A 26466-nucleotide genomic window follows, 5' to 3' on the forward strand; every position below is an offset into this window, starting at 1 on the left:
AAATAGAACAGAAAATTAAAGGATAGAATAAAAAATAAAAGAACAGTATAAAATAGAACTGAAAATAAAAGAACAGAATAAAATAAAACAGTAAAAAAATAGAACAGAAAATAAAATAAATAGAATATAATAGAGTAAAACAAAACAAAATAGAAAATAAAACAATAAAAAAATAGAACAGAAAATAAAAAGATAGAATATAAAATAAAATAACAGATTAAAATAAAATAGAAAATACATTAATAGAATAGATTGGAATAGGATAAAAAAAATTGAATAGAATAACATATAAAGATGATAACCATATTTTGAAATTGAAATAGGATAAATTTGAATAGCATAGAAAAGAATATAATATAATAGAGTAAAACAGAACAAAATAGAAAAAAAAACAATAAAAAAAAAACAGAAAATAATATAAACAAAAAGAATGTAATAGAGTAAAATAGAACAAAATATAAAATAAAACAGTAAAAAAATAAAAGAACAGAAAATAAAATAAACAAATAGAATATAATAGAAGTAAAACAAAACAAAATAGAAAATAAAACAATAAAAAAATAGAACAGAAAATAAAAGGATAAAATAAAAAATAAAAGAACAGAATAAAATAGAATAGAAAATAAATTAATAGAAGAGATTGGAATAGGATAAAAAAAGAATAGAATAGAATAACATATAAAGATGATAACATATTCTGAAATCCAAATAGAATAAATCTGAATAGAATAAAGAATAGAATAGAATAGAATAGAATAGAAAGTACATAACCATCATCCAAAATTAGAATTTGGAATTGGATTCGAATCGATTCGAATTTTTCCGAATTCGGTAGAATTTAGTTCACTTTCGACCAAATTTGGAAAATTCAAATCAATTGGAATTTGAATAAACGAAACTAACGCCAAAAACAAATGAAACAAATTTATGTAAATAATGAATTGAAATGAAACCAAATGAATTTCTTCCTTCTGCACATCGAATCCAAACTGTCCTGGAAGCACCCGGCATGAAATCTCTATATGAAGAAGAAACATTTTATGCAAAATACTAAAAATAGATCCATCAGGAATCAGTTTATAGAACTGAAAACTGTTACAAATGTAATTATTTAGTTTTGCGGCTCCAACACTCCAGTGATGGGAAATAGTGATGGACGAACTTCCGACGGGACGTTTCGCGAACGCGAAACGCGAACGGACACAAACGTTCGCGAAAACGACCGTTCGCCGCGGGCTCCATTGACTTCAATGGGAGGCGAATTTCGCAAACCTTTAGGTCGAATTTGCGGCCACGGGGTAATTATTAGGGGGTAGCACGTAGTCCCACCACCTGGACAATAGCATAATACATGTATGAGGTGAATTTGGGATCGATAACTACAAGCATTTTTTTTTTATTTGGGAAATTGTTCTGACAATTCAGGACTATGGAGCTAATGAAGGCAATGGAGGAGAGGGAAGGTCAGGGACCAGGGTAGGCAAACAAGAGGGTGCAGGAGATACAGAGCACTGACAGCAGCACCGTAATACAGAGCACTGACATCAGCACCGTGACATACAGCGCTGACAGCAGCTCCGTGACATACAGCGCTGACAGCAGCTCCGTGACATACAGCGCTGACAGCAGCTCCGTGACATACAGCGCTGACAGCAGCTCCGTGACATACAGCGCTGACAGCAGCTCCGTGACATACAGCGCTGACAGCAGCACCGTGACATACAGCGCTGACAGCAGCTCCGTGACATACAGCGCTGACAGCAGCTCCGTGACATACAGCGCTGACAGCAGCTCCGTGACATACAGCACTGACAGCAGCTCCGTGACATACAGCGCTGACAGCAGCTCCGTGACATACAGCGCTGACAGCAGCACCGTGACATACAGCGCTGACAGCAGCTCCGTGACATACAGCGCTGACAGCAGCTCCGTGACATACAGCGCTGACAGCAGCTCCGTGACATACAGCGCTGACAGCAGCTCCGTGACATACAGCGCTGACAGCAGCACCGTGACATACAGCGCTGACAGCAGCTCCGTGACATACAGCGCTGACAGCAGCTCCGTGACATACAGCGCTGACAGCAGCTCCGTGACATACAGCGCTGACAGCAGCTCCGTGACATACAGCGCTGACAGCAGCTCCGTGACATACAGCGCTGACAGCAGCTCCGTGACATACAGCGCTGACAGCAGCACCGTGACATACAGCGCTGACAGCAGCTCCGTGACATACAGCGCTGACAGCAGCTCCGTGACATACAGCGCTGACAGCAGCTCCGTGACATACAGCACTGACAGCAGCTCCGTGACATACAGCGCTGACAGCAGCTCCGTGACATACAGCGCTGACAGCAGCACCGTGACATACAGCGCTGACAGCAGCTCCGTGACATACAGCGCTGACAGCAGCTCCGTGACATACAGCGCTGACAGCAGCTCCGTGACATACAGCGCTGACAGCAGCTCCGTGACATACAGCGCTGACAGCAGCTCCGTGACATACAGCGCTGACAGCAGCTCCGTGACATACAGCGCTGACAGCAGCTCCGTGACATACAGCGCTGACAGCAGCTCCGTGACATACAGCGCTGACAGCAGCTCCGTGACATACAGCGCTGACAGCAGCTCCGTGACATACAGCGCTGACAGCAGCACCGTAAGCAGCCCCAGGAGGAAGTCAGCACAGCACAGGGATGGTGTGATCCCCTCATAATAAGAACCCCCAGGAGGAAGTCAGCACAGCACAGGGATGGTGGGAGCCCCTCATAATAAGAACACCCAGGAGGAAGTCAGCACAGCACAGGGATGGTGGGAACCCCTCATAATAAGCAGCCCCAGTAGAAATATGACACCGCTCAACCTCTTCAAAGAGGAGGGTAGGGGCATATAGTACGGTGTGCTTTTTTGGGTCAGGGAAGTGAGCCAAATGAATTAAGAAGGTCTGTGTGCTTGATTCCAAAAATTGTTTATAGACATATACATGGTCTACTGATCACATGTGTTGAATTCCTCCGAGATCCATGCCTCATTCATTTTTAGAAATGTGAGGTAGTTAACACTGTGGTGAGCTAGGCGAGTACGCTTATCGGTCACAATCCCCCCTGCTGCGCTGAACGTCCTTTCGGACAGGACACTGGATGAGGGGCAAGCCAACAGTTCGATTGCAAATTGGGCAAGCTCTGGCCAGAGGTCAAGCCTGCCCACCCAGTAGTCTAGGGGTTCATCACTCCTCAGAGCGTCCACATCGGCCGTTAACCCAATGTAGTCGGACACCTGACGGTCTAGGCGTTCCCTGATGCTGGATCCGGATGACACCTGTCGATGGGTCGGCTGAAAGAATGACCTCATATCCGAAGTCACCAACACATCTTCAAACCGGCCTCTTCTTGCAGGCGCTGTTGGATTGGTACCCGCAAATCCTTCTCTGGGAGTGGGAATTGCTCCTCTGCCAGCGCACGCAAAAGCAGAATGCAGCATTTCTCGAAGCAAGGCCTGGAAGTGCTGCATTCTGACAGCCCTCTGCGACGGCGGTAACATTTCCGCCATTTTGTGTTTGTACCGGGGGTCTAAGTACGTTGCCACCCAGTACTGGTCCTTGACCCTCATGCTTTTTATACGGGGGTCCCTATTAAAACACTGGAGCATGAAGGCCCCCATTTGCACTAAAGTGGAAGCGGTGTGGTGGCCTGGCTCCTGCTCATCATCCAGGATAATGTCGTCCTCTTCATTCTCCTCTCCCCATCCTCGCACAACAGGGATCCCAGAAAGGTTTAAAGCATGCTCTTCTTGCTCCTGCTCATCCGCCCCGGCACCATCCTCCTCTGACTCCTCATCAGACTCCTGTTGTTGACTTGTCTCAGATAGAGTAGCCCCCCCTGGGAATTCATCCAGCATTGCGACTTCCTCATCTTCCCGCTCCTGCTCCTCCACAGCCTGATCAATGACACGACGCAATGCACGCTCCAGAAAGAAGGCATAAGGTACCATGTCACTGATGGCGCCATGGCTGCGACTGACCAGTTTGGTGATCTCCTCAAATGGCCGCAGAAGTCTGCATGTGTCGCGCATGAGCAGCCACTGGCGCGGTGAAAAAAAACCCAGCTCCCCAGAACCGTTTCTTTCGCAGAGTTCATACAGGTAGACGTTAACTGCACGTTTCTGCTGGAGCAGCCTATCAAGCATATAGAAGGTTGAGTTCCATCGCGTCGGGCAATCGCAAATAAGACGTCTGACCGGCAGATGGTGTCGCCGCTGAATGTCAGCAAGGCGAGCCATGGCCGTGTAAGATCTTCTGAAATGGGCCGAGATTTTCCTTGCCTGCCGCAAGATGTCCTGGACCCCAGGGTATTTGACAAGGAATCGCTGCACGACCAAGTTTAAGACGTGTGCCATGCACGGCACGTGCGTGATTTTGCCCTGTTTCAATGCGCTAAGCAGATTGGCACCGTTGTCACACACCACTTTACCAACTGTCAAATTGAGCGGTGTTAGCCACTCATCTGCCTGTGAACGCAAAGCTGAAAGGAGTGCCGGGCCAGTGTGGCTCTTTGCTTCCAGGCACAACAGACGCAGCACGGCATGGCAACGTCTCACCTGGCATGTGGAATAGGTTCTGGGGAGCTTGGGCGGTGCAGTGGAAGAGACGCTAGCAGCGGAAAAGGAGGAGGCAGCTGAGGAGGAGAGGGAGGAGGATGGAGTAGGAGGAGGAGAAGAAGAGTCAGGCCTGCATGCAATCCGTGGCGGTAAAACCAAATCTACACGGGTGCCACGGGTTACATGCTTGACGGCCGTCAGAAGGTTCACCCAGTGGGCAGTAAAACTGATATACCTTCCCTGCCCGTGTTTGCTAGACCACGTGTCTGTGGTCAGATGTATCTTGGCACCGACACTGTGTGCCAGAGATACATTCACTTGCCGCTGAACATGGCCATATAGCTCTGGGATGCCCTTCTCTGAGAAATACTTCCTTCCTGGGACCTTCCATTGTGGTGTTCCAATGGCCACAAATTTGCGAAAGGCCTCCGAGTCCACCAGTTTATATGGCAGTAGTTGGCGGGCTATGAGTTCTGACAAGCCAGCCGCCAACCGTTGGGCAAGAGGGTTATCCGGCGTCATCATTTTTTTACGCTCAAACATTAGGCCCACGGAAGCCTGCCTTTTTGCAGAAAAATGTGAGCTTGGCGTGATGGAAGGTGGAGTGGAGGACAATTGTGAGGAGAGAGGAGAAGGAGAAGTAGAAGACGAGGCTGGACGGTGAGAGCCTGCAGTGTGGCTTTGTGTGTTCCGTTGCTCCCACTGGGCTCGGTGATGGCTGCTCATGTGCCTTCTTAAGGCGGTCGTCCCTAGGTGAGTATTGGGCTTACCGCGACTAACGCGTTGACTGCAAAGATTGCAGATGGCAACGCTATTGTCAGCAGCGGACACGTTAAAAAAAGCCCACACTGCGGAGCCATGTGCCGGTGTCCTGGGAGCGCCAGATGTGACCGTACATGGTCGATGACTCGCTCCTGATACATTTGCAGTCTGCTTTGTCCCTGCTGTGCAATGTAAGTCATTGCTGCTTCTCCTCCCTATCTGCTGGTCCATATCTCCCTCTGAACTCCCCTCCTCTTCCTCTCTTGTGGGCACCCACGTGACATCACTAGACACGTCATCATCAACGTCACCTTCCCCACCGCTATAAGTAGAGTAGGCAGCAACACCGGGGACCAACCTCCTCCTTGGGCTGATCTGGGTACTGGCGTCAGACTGCTGAGTAGCGCTTGTTGCTACCTCCTCTTCCTGATCCAATACCAAGAGTGGCTGCGCATCAGAAATGTCCTCTTGATATGGATCGGAAAATAATTCCAGTGACTCAAGCGGAAGGTATGTGGTGGTGGTGGTGGTGGTCGTGTTGTTGGTGGTAGTGTCTTTGGGGGTGCACATAGCAGAGAGTGAAGAAGAGGGTGCAGATCGAGAGGATGAGGAGGGTGCAGAAGAGTAAGGCTGAGCGAGCCACTCAACCAAGTCTGGTGCATCCTTTAAAGTAATTGAACGCACCTTCTGCAACTTCCCACTTTGGCTCAAGCCTGTTGCTCCTGCCCTACCCCTACCACCCCTGCGGAAGGGCCTGCCTCTTCCTCTGCATGTCATTTTTTAAATGACCCTGTGACAAAACTCTTAGTCCCTATACCGCTGAAGGACTGCTGCAGTATAGGTGAGCGGTCAGCAGTGGTGCACGTCAACCCTATCTATTGTGGACCTATAGCGGTCCTTACAGAACAGCAGACTGTACCGCACTCAAGCCTATGTACCGTAGCACCCTATACCAAGTTACCAGTCCTTATAAGAACTTTTGTGGACCAAGCAGGTTGTGTATTAGTGTTTAGCAGACTGTACGTCAGTCCCTATACCGCTGAAGGACTGCTGCAGTATAGGGCAGCGGTCAGCAGTGGTGCACGTCAACCCTATCTATTGTGGACCGATAGCGGTCCTTACAGAACAGCAGACTGTACCGCACTCAAGCCTATGTACCGTAGCACCCTATACCAAGTTACCAGTCCTTATAAGAACTTTTGTGGACCAAGCAGGTTGTGTATTAGTGTTTAGCAGACTGTACGTCAGTCCCTATACCGCTGAAGGACTGCTGCAGTATAGGGCAGCGGTCAGCAGTGGTGCACGTCAACCCTATCTATTGTGGACCGATAGCGGTCCTTACAGAACAGCAGACTGTACCGCACTCAAGCCTATGTACCGTAGCACCCTATACCAAGTTACCAGTCCTTATAAGAACTTTTGTGGAACAAGCAGGTTGTGTGTTAGTGATTAGCAGACTGTACGTCAGTCCCTATACCAATGAAGGACTGCTGCAGTATAGGGCAGCGGTCAGCAGTAGTGCACGGCAACCCTATGTATTGTGGACCGATAGCGGTCCTTACAGAACAGCAGACTGTACTGCACTCAGGCCTATGTACCGTAGCACCCTATACCAAGTTACCAGTCCTTATAAGAACTTTTGTGGACCAAGCAGGTTGTGTGTTAGTGTTTAGCAGACTGTGCGTCAGTCCCTATACCGCTGAAGGACTGCTGCAGTATAGGGCAGCGGTCAGCAGTAGTGCACGGCAACCCTATGTATTGTGGACCGATAGCGGTCCTTACAGAACAGCAGACTGTAACGCACTCAGGCCTATGTACCGTAGCACCCTATACCAAGTTACCAGTCCTTATAAGAACTTTTGTGGACCAAGCAGGTTGTGTGTTAGTGATTAGCAGACTGTACGTCAGTCCCTATACCAATGAAGGACTGCTGCAGTATAGGGCAGCGGTCAGCAGTAGTGCACGGCAACCCTATGTATTGTGGACCGATAGCGGTCCTTACAGAACAGCAGACTGTAACGCACTCAGGCCTATGTACCGTAGCACCCTATACCAAGTTACCAGTCCTTATAAAAACTTTTGTGGACCAAGCAGGTTGTGTGTTAGTGTTTAGCAGACTGTGCGTCAGTCCCTATACCGCTGAAGGACTGCTGCAGTATAGGGCAGCGGTCAGCAGTGGTGCACGTCAACCCTATCTATTGTGGACCGATAGCGGTCCTTACAGAACAGCAGACTGTACCGCACTCAAGCCTATGTACCGTAGCACCCTATACCAAGTTACCAGTCCTTATAAGAACTTTTGTGGACCAAGCAGGTTGTGTATTAGTGTTTAGCAGACTGTACGTCAGTCCCTATACCGCTGAAGGACTGCTGCAGTATAGGGCAGCGGTCAGCAGTGGTGCACGTCAACCCTATCTATTGTGGACCGATAGCGGTCCTTACAGAACAGCAGACTGTACCGCACTCAAGCCTATGTACCGTAGCACCCTATACCAAGTTACCAGTCCTTATAAGAACTTTTGTGGAACAAGCAGGTTGTGTGTTAGTGATTAGCAGACTGTACGTCAGTCCCTATACCAATGAAGGACTGCTGCAGTATAGGGCAGCGGTCAGCAGTAGTGCACGGCAACCCTATGTATTGTGGACCGATAGCGGTCCTTACAGAACAGCAGACTGTAACGCACTCAGGCCTATGTACCGTAGCACCCTATACCAAGTTACCAGTCCTTATAAGAACTTTTGTGGACCAAGCAGGTTGTGTGTTAGTGATTAGCAGACTGTACGTCAGTCCCTATACCAATGAAGGACTGCTGCAGTATAGGGCAGCGGTCAGCAGTAGTGCACGGCAACCCTATGTATTGTGGACCGATAGCGGTCCTTACAGAACAGCAGACTGTACTGCACTCAGGCCTATGTACCGTAGCACCCTATACCAAGTTACCAGTCCTTATAAAAACTTTTGTGGACCAAGCAGGTTGTGTGTTAGTGTTTAGCAGACTGTGCGTCAGTCCCTATACCGCTGAAGGACTGCTGCAGTATAGGGCAGCGGTCAGCAGTAGTGCACGGCAACCCTATGTATTGTGGACCGATAGCGGTCCTTACAGAACAGCAGACTGTAACGCACTCAGGCCTATGTACCGTAGCACCCTATACCAAGTTACCAGTCCTTATAAGAACTTTTGTGGACCAAGCAGGTTGTGTGTTAGTGATTAGCAGACTGTACGTCAGTCCCTATACCAATGAAGGACTGCTGCAGTATAGGGCAGCGGTCAGCAGTAGTGCACGGCAACCCTATGTATTGTGGACCGATAGCGGTCCTTACAGAACAGCAGACTGTACCGCACCCAAGCCTATGTACCGTAGCACCCTAGACAGACCAAGTTACCAGTCCTGATAAAGAGCTTTGTGGAACAAGTGAGTTGTGAATGTTTAGCAGACTGCAGCAGAAGGGCAGCAGTCAAGTATAATATTCTTTCTATATTTGGAAGAAAGAATATTATACGTGTACAAGCCTATTACCGTACCACTGATACCAGTCCTGAAAAGAACCTTTGTGGAACTAATAGTAACAGCAAGTCTTTAAAATTATCCTCACTGCCTGACACACTGCTTCCTGCCTGTCCCTATACAAATTGGCAAAAAAGAGTAGGCTGGAACGATTAGCTGGAACAGCTCTTTTGTGGACCTGATAGTAACAGCTAATGATGATGATGATGATGATGATGAAGAAAGACTAATCTGGCTGAGCTGTCCCTAAAATAGCAGCATACAGCGCTCTGTCCCTTTATCTAAACTGACAAAAGAAACTCAGGCTGCTGACCTAACACCTATACCAGTCCTGAAAAGAACTTTTGTGTACCAAATAGCTAGCGTTTTCTCTGTCCCTACTCCACACAGGATCCTTTCCCTACAGTGACAGAAGAAAGAATGTAAAATGGCCACCGGATCGGGTGTATTTATAGGTTAGGGGGAATGTCCAAGTGTCCATGAGCTGTCATGTCTCAATTGGTTGTCCTGTAACACATGATAAACGTGTCACGAAAGGTTAAAGTTCTTGTATACATTAAACACGTAAGTCCGCCGGGGCGAACGACGGAAAAAGGCGTTCGAACCCGCGGACGGCGAAAGTCGGAAATTCGCCGCGAAACGACCGCCGGGCGAACCGTTCGGCCATCACTAATGGGAAATCCATTTCTCACCGGGTCGGGCAGAGATGATATACAAAGGTGCCTCCGACAGCCGCATCTCACAAGGGAACCAGAACTGATTGCCGATTGGTCCCTGTGGCTCACAGCACTTTGTATACATGGCATGAAGTTAAAGACGTGTGCCCGTGAGACTGATGCCCCCGCAACCGCCCCCCCCCCCCCCCTCGCCTTCTTTTTTTCTTATCATATATGATAATTAGTGGTAAAGTCACAGTCCGACTTTTTCAGAAATGCAATAAATTTCCCCACATCAGTTAAATATAAAATGTCCATTTATTACCTTTTTGCAAAAGGTGGACTTTGCCTTTAACATTCATTTGTGGAGCTTTGCGTTACATACCCCGAGGACCAGGACTAGGAGGGGGCAGAAGGGACACGTGCCCCGGGTGCTGAATGAGGAGATTGGTGGGGGGTGGGAGGGCAGGAAGCTGTTAAAGGCAACAGCGGCTTTCCCCGCCCTGCAGCCGCACATATACATGTGTCATCAGGGGACCAATGGTGGTCTCTCGATGACGGCCTATTGGCCGAAACACGTTGGGGTGGAGACTCGGTGCTGACATCTCGATGCTGCTCGATAACGGTCCGCAGTGGGATTTTATCTTGCAGCAGACCTGAGGATGAGAGAGGAGAGTATTATGGGAGGGAGATAAGTGCTGCCTGGAATGATCCTTACCTGAAATGACATGTTGGCTACATATAGCTCTCTCTCTTTACTTCATGAGGTGGGGATGGTGTTTAACCTCTTGCCGACTGCCAGCAGTACATTGAGGTGTAAATGCTTGTATAGCGGCCAACTATTTTGGCTATATACCTGCCGATCGGCTGTGGCCAATCACAGCACAGAGATAAACACAGATCTGGATAAATTTCTCCTGCTTACAGTTACTGTTCAGAACTTGGAGCAAAGAGAGAGACTCCAACCAGAAGATCTGCTAGTAAAAGGAGCAAACATTCACCTGTTAGAAATCACGGGGGCCCGGACTGATCGTAGGGATAGGTTATGCAGCCAGGAACTAGCTAATATTGCCGGCATATTCAGGAGATACAGTATCTCACAAAAGTAAGTACACCCCTCAGTGACATTTGTCTTCTCTCTTTTCATGTGACAACACTGAAGAAATGACACTTGTCTACAATGTAAAGTAGTGAGTGTACAGCTTGTATAACAGTGTCAATTTCCTGTCCCCTCAAAGTAACTCAACACACAGCCATTAATGTCTAAACCGCTGGCAACAAAAGTCAGTACACCCCTAAGTGAAAATGTCCAAATTGGGCCCAATTAGCCATTTTCTCTCCCCCCGGTGTCATGTAACTCGTTAGTGTTACAAGGTCTCAGGTGTGAATGGGGAGCAGTTGTGTTAAATTTGGTGTTATCGCTCTCACTCTCTCATACTGGTCACGATCGTTCCCTAGAGAGGCAGAACGGTTGTCTGCCTATGTAAACAAGGCAGATCGCCCCTTCTGACAGGGGAAAAGATGGAGATCTTGTGTTTCTGCTAAGCAGGAACACAGATCTGTGTCTTCCCCCAGTCAGTTCACCCCCCACACAGTTAGCAAGCACTCACAGGGAACCCATTTAACCCTTTGATCGCCCCTGATGTGAACCCCTTTCCAGCCTGTGTCATTATCGCAGTGACAGGGCATTTTTTTTTCTCGCACTGGTCCGCAAAAAGTGTCAGTTAGTGTCCGATTTGTCCGCCACAATGTTGCAGCCCCACTAAAAATCGCTGATCGCTGCCATTAATAGTAAAAAAAAATTTAAAATAATGAAACTATAACTCATAGTTTGTAGACGTTAGAACTTTTTGCACAAACTGATCAATATACACTTATTGGGATTTTGTTTTACGAAAAAACATGTAGCAGAATACATATTGGCCTAAATTGATGAAAAAAAAAATTTTTTTTTACATTTTTTTTATTGGATATGTTTTATAGCAGAAAGTAAAAAATGTTTTTTTTTTTTTTTTTTTAATTGTCGCTCTTTTTTTGTTTTTAGCACAAAAAATAAAAAACGCAGAGGTGGTCAAATACCACCAAAAGAAAACTCTATTTGTGTGAAAAATGTTCATTTCGGTACGACTGCGCAATTGTCAAAGTAATGCAGTGCCGTATCTCAAAAAAAAAAATTTTTGTGAAGGAAGGGGGGTAAATCCACCTGGAGCTGAAGTGGTTAACAACCAGCTTACACTGCGCCTTGATTGGGCAAAGCTTTGGCGGGGTGAACAAGCTGCAAATTCGGGGTGTTCGGCGAACGGCCGAACAGGCAAATGTTTGGCCCGAACTCAAGCTTTGCTCTGACAAAATGTTCATTATATACTGCAATTGGTTACTGTTTCTTTTTGACTGCTTTCTACCATCAGTGTTATTTGTCATAGTAAACCCCCAGTAAGTGGCAAGTTTATGCTACTGAATCTTGATGCCCTTAATACTTCAGTAATCCAGAATCAACTGTTTTACTTGATTCTGTGTGTCTCTAATTGCCATTGGTGATTGGCCCTCACAAGAGTATCGCTACATTTGGGGGCTCGTCCGGGATACCCCTCATGGGATGCTCAAGCAAGTCACGTAGCACTACATATAGATCCCCTTACTTCAGATTGATTGTATAGATTCCAGTGTCTCTGTCGGTGACGTTCCTCAGGATCAGCGTGAAGACATCTTCATTCTTCAGAACATTGCAGTCCATCAGCATCCGACCGTCCTTCAGCCACTGCACCTCGGGGAAGGGGTCTCCAGCGATGGCGCAGGTAATCAGCGCGTTCTGACCCGGAGACAAGGTGAGGGGTTGGGGTTTACTGATAAACCACGGCTGTGTCCCCTCCTGTGGTTCTAGAAGAGCGGGCACAAACGAAAACTTTGTTTCAGCTACAGTATATGTATATATATATATATAAAAAAATCTTCATGTATAGTGGAGATCTCATCTTCACAGCATTCAAAAAAAAAAACATAATTCCAGCATAAAATAACTGAAAATCTTTTATTTGGGCTTAAAACCGACAGATAGAGGATGCGGCCACATCATCCATCTTCTAATAAATTGTGATATTTTTATCAAAACATATTTTTGTTAATTATAAGCTTAACCACTTGAGATCCGCGCTATTGCCAAATGACGGCATTAGCGCGGACCTACATTTCCGGGACTACGTCTATTGACGTCGTCCCGGTTACGAGCGGCCTGCGCGCCCCCTGAGGGGCGCGCGCGGCGCGCTCTGTGATCGGCGAGTCCATGAGACTCGCCTGATCACCGATCCGTGCAAGGGGTCGATCCCGACCCCTTATCACGTGATCAGCTGTCAGCCAATGACAGCTGATCATGTGATAGAACGGAGCCGGTAATCGGCTATTATTCCTCCTCGCGCTGACAGCGCGAGGAGAAAAAAAAAAAGCCGATCACCGGCGGCCGTGATCGGGACATTAGTCCCGATCACGGCCATCAATACAAGGGACCACCTGCCAGTGCCCACCTGCCTCCCGCAGTGCCATCCTGAAGTAAAATAAAACGCAAAAGTAAGTGCCCCCCGTCAGTGCCCCCCGTCAGTGCCCATAGTGCCCACAGTGCCACCCACAGTGCCACCCCACAGTGCCACCCCACAGTGCCACCCACAGTGCCACCCAATCTGCCTCAAAGGTGCTGCACCCCAGTGCCGCCCATCAGTGCCCAGCAGTGCCGCCCATCAGTGCCCAGCAGTGCCGCCCATCAGTGCCCAGCAGTGCCACCTATCAGAGCCACCTATCAGTGCCACCTATCAGTGCCCATCAGTCCCATCTATCTGTGGTACCTATCAGTGCCCATCCGTGCCACCCATCCGTGCCACTTATCCGTGCCACCCATCCGTGCCATCTTATCTGTGCCCATCTTTGCCCATCAGTGCCGCCTTATCTGTGCCCATCGGTGCCGCCTTATCTGTGCCTATTAGTGCCGCCTTAACTATGCCTATCAGTGCCCACCAGTGCAGCCTATCAGTGCCCACCAATGCAGCCCATCAGTGCCCACCAATGCAGCCCATCAGTGCCCACCAATGCAGCCTATCAGTGCCGCCTATTTAGCGCACTTCAATGAAGGAGAAAAATGACCCGTTTGCAAAATTTTATAACAAACTATTAAAACATGATTTTATTTTTTATTTTTTTTTGCATCTTTTTTTGTTTGTTTAGCAAAAAATAAAACTCCGAGCTGTAACTAAATACCACCAAAAGAAAGCTCTATTTGTGGGAAAAAAATGATAAAAATGTCATTTGGGTACAGTGTTGTATGACCGCGCAATTGTCATTCAAAGTGCATCAGCGCTGAAAGCTGAAAATTGGTCTGGGACTGAGGGGGGTTTAAGTGCCCAGTAAGCAAGTGGTTAAAGTGTTACTAAAGTCTATTTCTTTTAAATAAAAAAGAAGTCATATTTACCTGCCTTGTGCAATGATACTGCCTTTTACAGCACCATCTTCTGCTCTTCTGGCAGTCCCCCCCACCGGTGCTGCCACCTTTTTCTTCCACCGGGGGCCTCCTTAGCAAGTAACCACCTGTACATGTGCACTCCTGGACCAGGCTGTGTGCATCCATAGGCACACACAGTGCCAGAAAGCCACACCCCTGGTCCCTCCTCAAAGGAACAGCAGCAGGAGCCAATGGCTGCCATTGGTGTCTATAAAAATATATTTTATATATATATATATATATATATATATATATATATATATGTATGTATATATATATATATATATATATATATATATATATATATATATATATATATAAAATACTATAGAAAGGGCAGATGCTATCCAATTTTGATGTAAACCATCAAACCACTAATAGTATCAGAAAATAAACAGCACTATCACCATTGTACTGTACTAGGTGCTCACACTATCTACGTATACTATATTGCCAAAAGTATTGGGACGCCTGCCTTTACACGCACATGAACGTTAATGGCCTCCCAGTCTTAGTCCATAGGGTTTAATATTGAGACTACGAGCCAGGTCTTCTCATCCAACATCAGTGCCTGACCCTCACAAATGCTCTTCTGGAAGAATGGTCAAACATTCCCATTGACACCCTCCTAAACCTTGTGGACGGCCTTCCCAGAAGAGTTGAAGCTTTTATAGCTGCCAAGGGCGGAGCCAACTCAATATTGAACCCTCCGGACTAAGACTGGGATGCCATTAAAGTGCATGTAAAGGCAGGTGTCCCAATACTTTTGGTAATATAGCGTATGAAATTATAATTGGGAGGTTTCTTTTAGTGGAAAGCTATGAAGCTGCAGACCGCTTCTCCCAAAGTGTTCTAATTTTACCAGCATTGAGCTCTAGTGAGTTCATTGAGTACTTACAGTGGTGGAGAGCAGCGGGTGTTTTGTGTACACCAGAATGAATATGTCGTCTTTTGTATTCCATGGTTAATGCCACTTGGGACACTTAAGGATTTTGTTATATGAACTCGCATGCATTTTTTTTTTTTTTTTTGGTTTTCTCCTTATTATGGATATATACAGCATCTCACAAAAGTAAGTACATCCCTCACATTTCTTTAAATCTTTTCTTCTCTCTTTTCATGTGACAACACTGAAGAAATGACACTTGTCTACAATGTAAAGTAGTGAGTGTACAGCTTGTATAACAGTGTAAATTTCCTGTCCCCTCAAAATAACTCAACACACAGCCATTAATGTCTAAACCACAGGCAACAAAAAAGTCAGTACACCCCTAAGTGAAAATCTCCAAATTGGGCCCAATTAGCCATTTTCCCTCCCCGGTGTCATGTGACTCGTTAGTGTTACAAGGTCTCAGGTGTGAATGGGGAGCAGGTGTGTTAAATTTGGTGTTATCCCTCTCACTCTCTCATACTGGTCACTGGAAGTTCAACATGTCACCTCATGGCAAAGAACTCTCTGAGGATCTGAAAAAAAAAGAATAGTTGCTCTACATAAAGATGGCCTAGACTATAAGAAGATTGCCAAGACCCTGAAACTGAGCTGCAGCACGGTGTCCAAGACCATACAGCGATATAACAGGACAGGTTCCCCTCAGAACAGGCCTCGCCATGGTCCACCAAAGAAGTTGAGGTCACGTGCTCAGCGTCATATCCAGAGGTTGTCTTTGGGAAATAGACGTATGAGTGCTGCCGGCACTGGGGGGCTACAGATCATTGAGGGGACCATGAATGCCAACATGTACTGTGACATACTGAAGCAGAGCATGACATGTGAGAGCTGCCAGCATTGCTGCAGAGGTTGTAGGGGTGGGGGGGTCAGCCTGTAAGTGCTCAGACCATACGCCACACACTGCATCAAATTGGTCTGCATGGCTGTCGTCCCAGAAGGAAGCCTCTTCTAAAGATGATGCACAAGAAAGACCACAAACAGTTTTCTGAAGACAAGCAGACTAAGGAGATGGATTACTGGAACCATGTCCTGTGCTCTGATGAGACCAAGATAAACGTATTTGGTGTCAGATGGTGACAAGCGTGTGTGGGGGCAACCAGGTGAGGAGGACGAAGACAAGTGTGTCTTGTCTACAGTCAGGCATGGTGGTGGGAGTGTCATGGTCTGGGGCTGCATGAGTGCTGCCGGCACTGGGGGGCTACAGATCATTGAGGGGACCATGAATGCCAACATGTACTGTGACATACTGAAGCAGAGCATGATCCCCTCCCTTCAGAGACTGGGCCGCAGGGCAGTATTCCAACATGATAACCACCCCAAACACACCTCCAACACCACCACTGCCTTGCTAAAGAAGCTGAGGGTAAAGGTGATGGACTGGCCAAGCATGTCTCCAGACCTAAACCCTATTGGTCATCTGTGGGACATCCTCAAACGGAAGGTGGAGGAGCGCAAGGTCTCCAACATCCACCAGCTCTGTGATGTCATCATGGAGGAGGGGAAGAGGACTCCAGTGACAACCTGTGAAGCTCTGGTGACCTCCATGCCCAAGAGGGTGAAGGCAGTGCTGGAAAATAATAATGGTGGCCACACAAAATATTGACACTTTGGGCCCAATTTGGAGATTTTCACTTAGGGGTGTACTGACTTTTGTTGCCAGCGGTTTAGACATTATTGGCTGTGTGTTGAGTTATTTTGAGGGGACAGGAAATTTACACTGTTATACAAGCTGTACACTCACTACTTTACATTGTAGACAAGTGTCATTTCTTCAGTGTTGTCACATGACAAGATGGAAGAAAAGATTTACACAAATGTGACTCAGGGGTGTACTGACTTTTGTGAGATACTGTGTATACAGAATGTCCCTTGCAGTAGTGTGACGGGAAGTTGCTGACCTTGCACAGTGAGCCTGGCCTCCGTCTTGGCCTGTCCCAGGTGATTCCAGGCTTGGCAGATGTATGATCCCGTGTCCTCTGGGAACACTTCTTGGATGTATAGGCTGTAGGTGTTCCCACTCTGCTCAAAATGGAAGTCTTCCGTCTCCTGGATCTCCATCCCGTTATGAAGCCAGATGACCTCAGCCGGAGGGTTGGCTAGAAAATAACACAAGGATCTGGTCATTACCGCCAATAACTCCCCCAGCCGGTCGGAGGCACATTTGTCAGATTTCATCAGAATAAATGATTCTTTGCACTGAGTTGCAACAACCCCCTTCTCTGAGTAACATTATGTATTAAAGTGCAAAAATTCCTCTTTGTCCTCATTAGCCAACCGGAATCCTTATTTCATATCCAAACCTGGACTACAGAAAGGACAGCAGGAAACCAATTGGGCAACATTATTTGCTTAACACACTTGATATACATTGGCCTCTGCTGTGTTTGGAGTTTGCATGGATCTAATAAATAAGCTGTGCTCATCTCTTATAACCACTAGATGGTGCTGTGCAAATCACATGATCTGGAGCGCCCACAGGAGAGAAACCTGTGACAGGGAGGCTGGGGGTGCCATAAATTATGTAACCCGCTTCCTTCCTTTTCTTGAAGAACTATGGTGAGACTCAATGGCTTTGATTGCCCTGTTTGTAAGAGGAACCAATTTAAATATTCAGGATTGGAGCAGATCTTATCAGCTGCTTTTCTCCTTTCACTTCATGGCTGGCAGGGTGCGATATATATAAAAATAAAACACTTGCATCCCCTGAATCCCTAATAATAAGAATAAGCTGTTTGCTTTCACTTAACCACCAGATGGCGCTGTGCATATTATATGATCTGCAGAATCAATGGAGAAGAAACTTGTGACAGGGATGCTGGGGATGCCATAAATTACATGATTCCTCCTCCTGAACAACTATGGTGCTACAGTTCATCCGGAAAGTATTCACTTTTTTTCACATTTTGTTATGTTACAGCCTTATTCCAATATGGATTAAATTCAGTCAAAATATTTTCCTCAAAATTCTACAAACCATCCCCCATAATGACAACATGAAAGAAGTTTGTCTAAAATCTTTTCAAATTTATTAAAAAATTAAAAAACTCCCATCTACAGTATCACAGACTCCTCCCATGTACATAAGTATCATAGGCTCCTCCCATGCACATAAGTATCACAGGCTCCTCCTATGCACATAAGTATCATAGGCTCCTCCCATGCACATAAGTATCACAGGCTCCTCCCATGTACAGAAGTATCACAGGCTCCTCCCATGCACATAAGTATCACAGGCTCCTCCAATGCACATAAGTATCACAGGCTCCTCCCATGCACATAAGTATCACAGGCTCCTCCCATGCACATAAGTATCACAGGCTCCTCCCATGCACAAAAGTATCACGGGCTCCTCCCATGTACAGAAGTATCACAGGCTCCTCCCATGCACATAAGTATCACAGGCTCCTCCCATGTACATAAGTATCACAGACTCCTCCCATGTACAGAAGTATCACAGGCTCCTCCCATGCACATAAGTATCACAGACTCCTCCCATGTACATAAGTATCACAGGCTACTCCCATGTACATAAGTATCACAGGCTCCTCCCATGTACATAAGTATCACAGACTCCTCCCATGTACAGAAGTATCACAGGCTCCTCCCATGCACATAAGTATCACAGACTCCTCCCATGCACAGAAGTATCACAGACTCCTCCCATGTACATAAGTATCACAGGCTCCTCCCATGTACATAAGTATCACAGGCTCCTCCCATGCACATAAGTATCACAGGCTCCTCCCATGTACATAAGTATCACAGACTCCTCCCATGTACAGAAGTATCACAGGCTCCTCCCATGCACATAAGTATCACAGACTCCTCCCATGTACATAAGTATCACAGGCTCCTACCATGTACATAAGTATCACAGGCTCCTCCCATGTACAGAAGTATCACAGACTCCTCCCATGTACATAAGTATCACAGGCTCCTACCATGCACATAAGTATCACAGACTCCTCCCATGTACATAAGTATCACAGGCTCCTCCCATGCACATAAGTATCACAGGCTCCTCCCATGTACATTATAAGGCTATAACATAACAAAATGTGGAAAAAGTCAAGCACTGTGAATACTTTTTTTCTTTTTTTGAAAGGTGTTTATTTTTGTTTTTACAGCTAAATATACAACAGAGAGGGACTCAGATTACAGGCACGTAAAGTGCTTATGACTAGATCAAGTCATATAACCATTAATGTACAACGAGTCGGGAGTCCGCGAAGGAACAGAAAGACCCCAACAACATTCATACAGACACACAATCAAACCCGCACCACACATACGACCCCATATCCTCAGCAGATTTTCACGGTCCCCCTATGTAGCGGAAAGTTCCCCACAGAACAATCCCTGGTTAGTTGTGTAGGCAACATTCAGAACAGTGAGTGAGTTGTGGAGAAAGGACACCCCCCCCCCCCCCCAGAAATCCTCCGCGACATCTAGCCATGGTTGCCATATTTTGGTGAATTTCTTAGGGCATACCCTATTTTCATATATCAATTTAAATTTGGGGAGGACCCCATGAACGTTACGGAAAAAGGTGTGTGTCGAAAGAGTGCCCATATCCTTCCAATGCAATAAGATGGTTTTACGTCTATAAAATAACAGTAAAAGGTAAAAAAGTCCTGGCGTGTGTACGAGGAACATGACCATTAAGAATTCCCAAGAGTCCAACCTCTGGGGTATGAGATATCGGGTAAGTAAAACTTGTGGTCGAAGAAAGCAAATAGATCCTTCCAAAAGGTCGAGAGTCCAGAGCAGCAATCATATCACATCTAGCACATGCAATATCCTGACCCCATCCCATCCGGACCAGCCTGGCGGGTGTGTAGTGCGAGTCATGTATGCTCAGTAGGTCAGCAGTGCTGATTATATCCCGAAAGCATATCTCGGTTGCCTCTTCCAAGTCCTCTTCAGAAAGCTCAGGCATTGACAGCAGCCATTTGCGATGAGAGTTCTGGAAAGGATTCGCCACCCACCAACTGGAGGCGACCATAGGAGGTCGTCACCAACTTGGCAATCTCCGGAAAACCATAAGAGGTCCTCTATAGGAGGATTCCATGAGCTTGATGGTCAACGACCCAAATTGTCGTAAGTAAAAGATATTTAAAGAAGAATTTATTGTCAAGACCGTATTTATGTCTGTGTGTCAAAGGGTAGTAAGGTAATATCTTCAACTATTTGGGAGAGATGAGTAATACCAAATCAACCCCACCATGACGAGTCCGGGTGACCAAAGAGCTCAGGGAGATTAGGATTCTGCCACAAGGGGGTCTTTGACGAGATACCCAAAGAAGACTGTGTCAGAATTTTTCCACCCTATCTCCAAGCCATAAAGCTGACATCAACAGGACCCGAAGATCTCCTTGATCTATGCAGCTTGTCCCCGGGAGAGGTAGAGGGTCCAAAGAGGGTCAACAAGAGCACTGTGGAAGGAGTTTGGGAGTCAGAGTGTAACCGAGCTTCGACATAGGTGAGTTGGGAAGCAATAAAATAATTCCTTAAGTTTGGACAGACCGGGCCTTCCGTGGCCTTAGCCGCCTGAATTGAGGACCTGGCTATATGAGGCTGGCAACCATAGATTGAGGGGTAGTGACGTCCAGGTATGAAACCTTTCCATCATCTGTTTGACTATAGGAGCGATGTTGAGTTCTTCATATTTAGAGGAGATCGCCATGTACTTGGTTGCCTAGGTATTTAAAGGATGACGTTAATTGGAGACGTGACCTCTGTAGATATTCAGTAGGGAAAGGGGGGGGGGGGGGCTATGGGAAATACCTGAGATTTTTCCCATCCCACCTGAAGGCCCGAAACCGCACCAAACTCCTCCACTACATGCAGCAGTTTAGTAAATGAGCTCTCTCTACCGTCCACATATATATAAGGGCATCGCCCGCGTAGAGCAGCCTTTCTCAACCTTTTCAACACAGAGGAACCCTTGAAATAACTTTTCAGTCTCAGGGAACCCCTGCTAAAAATGACTATATATACACACAACTCATGATACATTAGTGTGATGGTCAGTGGGAAGTAGGGATGAGCCGAACACCCCCCCCCACCCCCCCCCAGTTCGGTTCGCACCAGAACCTGCGAACGGACAGAAAGTTTGCACGAACGTTAGAACCCTATTAATTACAATGGACGCGAACGTTCGAAATCTAAAGTGCTCATTATAACGGCCAGTATGCATGTTATTGTCCTACAAAGGGTTTGGGGACCCGGGACTTGCCCCAGGGGACATGGATCAATGCAAAAAGAAGTTTTAAAAACTGACATTTCTTCTGGAGCAGTCATTTTAATGATGCCTAAAGTGAAAAAAAAAAAGTGAAACATTCCTTTAAAAATCGTACCTGGGGGGTGTCTGTAGTATGCCTGTGAAGTGGCGCATGTTTCCCGTGTTTAGAACAGTCCCTGCACAAAATGACATTTGTAAAGGAAAAAACACCATTTAAAACTGCTTGCGGCTTTAATGTAATGTCTGGTCCTGGCAATATGGAGGAAAATCTTTGAGAAAAATGGCATGGCTACCCCATCAGCCCCCCTACCCCAGCCCATTACCAGCCCCTTTGGGTCTTGTATGGATATTAAGGGGAACCCCACACCCAAAATATGTTATGTTAATGTTAGGCAGATGCCTGTGTTGCACAAATGAACTACACAACACCAGCAACTAGGGGGGGGTAGATTCAGGTGTATGCTGTGCAGGAGGCACACTACACCCACTGTAACAGCGCTAGGTTAGGAAGCAAAGCACAGCTGACACTGTCCCTGCCTATCCTTCTCTCTATGAACGCCGCAACACACTACACAAGGCCGCCGCGCTGGCAGCCTTATATAGTGTGGGGCGTGTACTCAACCCCCTGAGCTATAATTGGCCACAGGCACCCAAACTGTGGCCAATTATGGCTCTCCTCGCTTCCCGCGCTGTGATTGGCCAAGCATGCGGGGTCACAGTGCATGCTTGGCCAATCATCAGCCAGCAATGCACTGCGACTGGCGCAGTGCATTGTGGGCCGTTCGTGTCACACGAATTTGATGCGAACGGCCCACAAAGTTCTGGTTTCGACGAACGGACGAACGGCCGATGTTCGATTCGAACATGGGTTTGAATCGAACATTGGGCTCATCCCTAGTGGGAAGAATGGTCCTTACACTTGTGGTCATTGGGAATAATTACCCCCTTACAGATAGCTAAAAAGATCAATGGTGTCAGTGGGAATTTATCTGAGAGGCAGAAATTCCTCATTGCTCAAGGAACCCCTACAACCTCTGGAGGAACCCTGGTTGAGAAACCCTGGCGTAGAGAGAGAGAGAGATCTTCTCCCCTTTTGGACCAGAGCGGATGCTAACGTCCGCCAGGGGCTCAATGGCCAGTGCCAACAGAAGTGGAGAAAGAGGGCACCCTTGCCTGGTACCCCTCTGCAAGGAAAATGACCCAGGAATATCTTTGTTGGTGCGGACTCCGGCCCTCGGGTCTGCATATAATAGCCAAACCCACTGGACAAAGTGCGAACCAAAACCCTTCCGTGCCATTGTTTCCCATAGGAAGGACCAAAGCGCTGTGAATACTTTCCGGATGCACTGTAAGTAACTAGCAGTGGTCTTGTGACCTTCCATCCTGAACTCTGTATCCAAAAACCCTGCAGGGGCCTGCGGGCTCTGGGCATGCTCGGAAAATTCATCGACATGGTGGAATTTAGCAATAGATGTCAACCTTAGAGTTAGTAAATTAATATTAATATTCTTGCCCCAAGGTGGTTTGCGTTATGTCCATCGGGGGGCAGCACTTACCTGACACCTCCACGCTCATCACCACCTGACTGCCGTCCATCACCTGGAGATCTCTGAGACCTTTCACGAATATCGGAACAAAACCGGCGTTCGGGGCGACATCGCTGGACCCCTCCGACTCTGCCGATGATTTCTTCTCTGGGGATACAATGCAGAAAACAACTCATAAGACAGAGAAAGGTTCCTCCACAACCCTACTACGGCTACAGAAATAATGTTCCTCGTACACGGCGAGCATGCTGAGCTCCAAACAAAAAAAGCTCAATAAAAAGGTAAAATACACAACAAGGGAGCCGATTTGCCTCTGAATTCTGTCTGGGGGGGGGGGGGGTATTGAGATTTGTACAGCCCTTCCAGCGACCTCACATTTCACTAGACATGTGCACTGCCAAAAAAATGTGTTCGTAAATTCGAAAATGCGAAAATCCAGGAAATTTCGTAAAAATTCGGAAATCCAGAAATTCATAAATTCTAAAATTCTAAAATTCGAAATAACTAACTAATAATTAATATTAAATTATAGGTATTGGAATTTCCTTTCAAATGTGGCTGTTATTTAACGTACGAAGTTATCTGAAGTTTTGAATTATCTGAAATAACGATAATTTCATTACCTATAATTTGATAGTTAGTAATAAATTACTAAAATTCTAATTTCAGAATTTTCACATTTTCGAATTTCTGAATTTTAAAATTTACGAATTCCGAAATTGATAAATTATACAAATAAATATGTGAAAGGTGTGGGGGAGGGGCTTTTGTATGGCGCCCCCCCGGAGTCAATACTTTGTAGAACCCCCTTTCTCTACAAGTCTTTTTTGGGGTGTCTCTACCAGCTTTGCACATCTAGAGAGGACATTTCTGCCCATTCTTCTTCTTTGTAAAATATCTCAAGCTCTGTCAGATTGGATGGAGAGCGTCTGTGATCAGCAATTTTCAAGTCTTGCCACAGATTCTCAATGGGATTTAGGTCTGGACTGTGACTGGGCCATTCTAACACATGAATATGCTTTGATGTAAACCATTTCATTGTAGCTCTGGCTGGATGTTTCGGGTCGTTGTCCTGCTGGAAGGTGAACCTCCGCCCCGGTCTCAAGTCCTTTGCCGACTCTAACAGGTTTTCTTCTAAGATTTTCCTGTATTTGTCTCCATCCATCTTCCCATCAACTCTGACCAGCTTCCCTGTCCCTGCTGAAGAAAACCATCCCCACCACATGATGCTGCCACCACCATGTCTCACGGTGGGGATGGTGTGTTCGGGGGATGGGCAGTGTTAGTTTCCCCCACACATAACATTTTGGTTTTAGACCATAAAGTTGAATTTTGGTCTCCTCTGACCAGATCACCTTCTTCCACATGTTTGCTGCCCCCTCCCCCACATGGCTTTTCGCAAACTACAAACAGGACTTCTTATGACTTTCTTTCTCCAATGTCTTTCTTCTTGTCACTCTTCCATAAAGGGCAGATTTGTGGAGAGACGACTAATAGTTGTCCTGTGGACAGATTCTCCCCCCTGAGCTGTGGATCTCTGCAGCTCCTCCAGAGTTACCATGGACCTATAGGATGGAGGGGAATGGGGGGGTGATAGGATGGAGGGATGGTGGGGGTGTTAGGATGGAGGGGGGTGAGGGTGATAGGATGTAGGGGGATAGGGGGTGTTAGGATGGAGGGGGAGGGGGGGTGGTATGATGTACGGGGGGTGATAGGATGTAGGGGGGTGGGGGCGTTAGGATGGAGGGATGGTGGGGGTGTTAGGATGGAGGGGGGTGATAGGATGTAGGGGGATGGGGGGTGATAGGATGTAGGGGGATGGGGGGTGATAGGATGGAGGATGGTGGGGGGGGTGATAGGATGTAGGGGGAGGGGGGTGGTAGGATGTAGGGGGGGTGATAGGATGTAGGGGGGTGGGGGCGTTAGGATGGAGGGATGGTGGGGGTGTTAGGATGGAGGGGGGTGAGGGTGATAGGATGTAGGGGGATAGGGGGTGTTAGGATGGAGGGGGATGGGGGGGTGTTAGGATGGAGGGATGTAGAGGGATAGGGGTGATAGGATGTAGAGGGATGGGGGTGTTATGATGGAGGGGAGGGGGGTGATAGGACGGAGGGGGAGGAGGTGATAGGATGGAGGGGGATGGGGGGGGTGATAGGATGGAGGGGGATGGGGGGTGATAGGATGGAGGGGGATGGGGGGGTGATAGGATGGAGGGGGATGGGGGGGTGATAGTATGGAGGGGGATGGGGGGTGGTAGGATGGAGGGGGATGGGGGTGATAGGACGGAGGGGGATGGGGGGTGATAGGACGGAGGGGGAGGGGGGTGAAAGGACGGAGGGGGATGGGGGGGTGATAGGACGGAGGGGGATGGGGGGGTGATAGGACGGAGGGGGATGGGGGGGTGATAGGACGGAGGGGAAGTGATATGACGGAGGGGGAGGGGGGGTGATAGGATGTAGGGGGATGGGGGGTGATAGGATGTAGGGGGATGGGGGGGTGATAGGATGGAGGGGGGTGGGGGGGTGATAGGATGGAGGGGGATGGGGGGTGATAGGATGGGGGTGATAGGATGGAGAGGGATGGGGGGTGATAGGATGGAGGGGGATGGGGGGTGATAGGATGGAGGGGGATGGGGGGTGATAGGATGTAGGGGGATGGGGGGGATAGGATGGAGGGGGATGGGGGTGATAGGATGGAGGGGGATGGGGGGTGATAGGATGGAGGGGGATGGGGGGTGATAGGATGTAGGGGGATGGGGGGGATAGGATGGAGGGGGATGGGGGGTGATAGGATGGAGGGGGATGGGGGTGATAGGATGTAGGGGGATGGGGGGGTGATAGAATGTAGGGGGATGGGGGGTGATAGGATGGAGGGGGATGGGGGTGATAGGATGTAGGGGGATGGGGGGGTGATAGGATGGAGGGGGATGGGGGGGTGATAGGATGGAGGGGGGTGGGGGGTGATAGGACGGAGGGGGATGGGGGGTGATAGGACGGAGGGGGATGGGGGGTGATAGGATGGAGGGGGATGGGGGGGTGATAGGATGGAGGGGGAGTGATATGACGGAGGGGGAGGGGGGGCTGATAGGATGTAGGGGGATGGGGGGTGATAGGATGGAGGGGGATGGGGGGTGATAGATGGAGGGGGATGGGGGTGTTAGGATGTAGGGGGATGGGGGGGATAGGATTGAGGGGGATGGGGGGTGATAGGATGGAGGAGGATGGGGGTGATAGGATGTAGGGGGATGGGGGGGTGATAGGATGTAGGGGGATGGGGGGGTGATAGGATGGAGGGGGGTGGGGGGGTGATAGGATGGAGGGGGATGGGGGGGTGATAGGATGGAGGGGTGATAGGATGGAGGGGTGATAGGATGGAGGGGGATGGGGGTGGTAGGATGGAGGGGGATGGGGGGTGATAGGATGGAGGGGGATGGGGGGTGATAGGATGGAGGGGGAGTGATATGACGGAGGGGGAGGGGGGGCTGATAGGATGTAGGGGGATGGGGGGTGATAGGATGGAGGGGGATGGGGGGTGATAGATGGAGGGGGATGGGGGTGTTAGGATGTAGGGGGATGGGGGGGATAGGATTGAGGGGGATGGGGGGTGATAGGATGGAGGAGGATGGGGGTGATAGGATGTAGGGGGATGGGGGGGTGATAGGATGTAGGGGGATGGGGGGGTGTTAGGATGGAGGGGGATGGGGGGGTGATAGGATGGAGGGG

At 47.9% G+C, this 26466-nt stretch overlaps 1 protein-coding gene across 1 annotated transcript in view; it reads right to left on the bottom strand.

Annotated features, from left to right (window-relative positions):
• Positions 1–22903, bottom strand: part of MYLK (myosin light chain kinase) — a 164359-nt gene extending 141456 nt beyond the window's left edge. The window contains 3 exon segments of the mRNA XM_077449738.1: positions 12161–12398; positions 16852–17049; positions 22754–22903. Of these exon segments, the coding sequence (XP_077305864.1) occupies positions 12161–12398; positions 16852–17049; positions 22754–22793 (476 nt within the window). The 5' untranslated portion in view covers positions 22794–22903.
• Positions 22904–26466: the final 3563 nt, after the last annotated feature.

The sequence above is a fragment of the Lithobates pipiens genome, unplaced genomic scaffold (assembly GCF_037356315.1).
Source record: "Lithobates pipiens isolate NorthernLeopardFrog02 unplaced genomic scaffold, aLitPip1_a1.2 Scaffold_22, whole genome shotgun sequence".
Classification (NCBI taxonomy): Eukaryota; Metazoa; Chordata; class Amphibia; order Anura; family Ranidae; genus Lithobates; species Lithobates pipiens.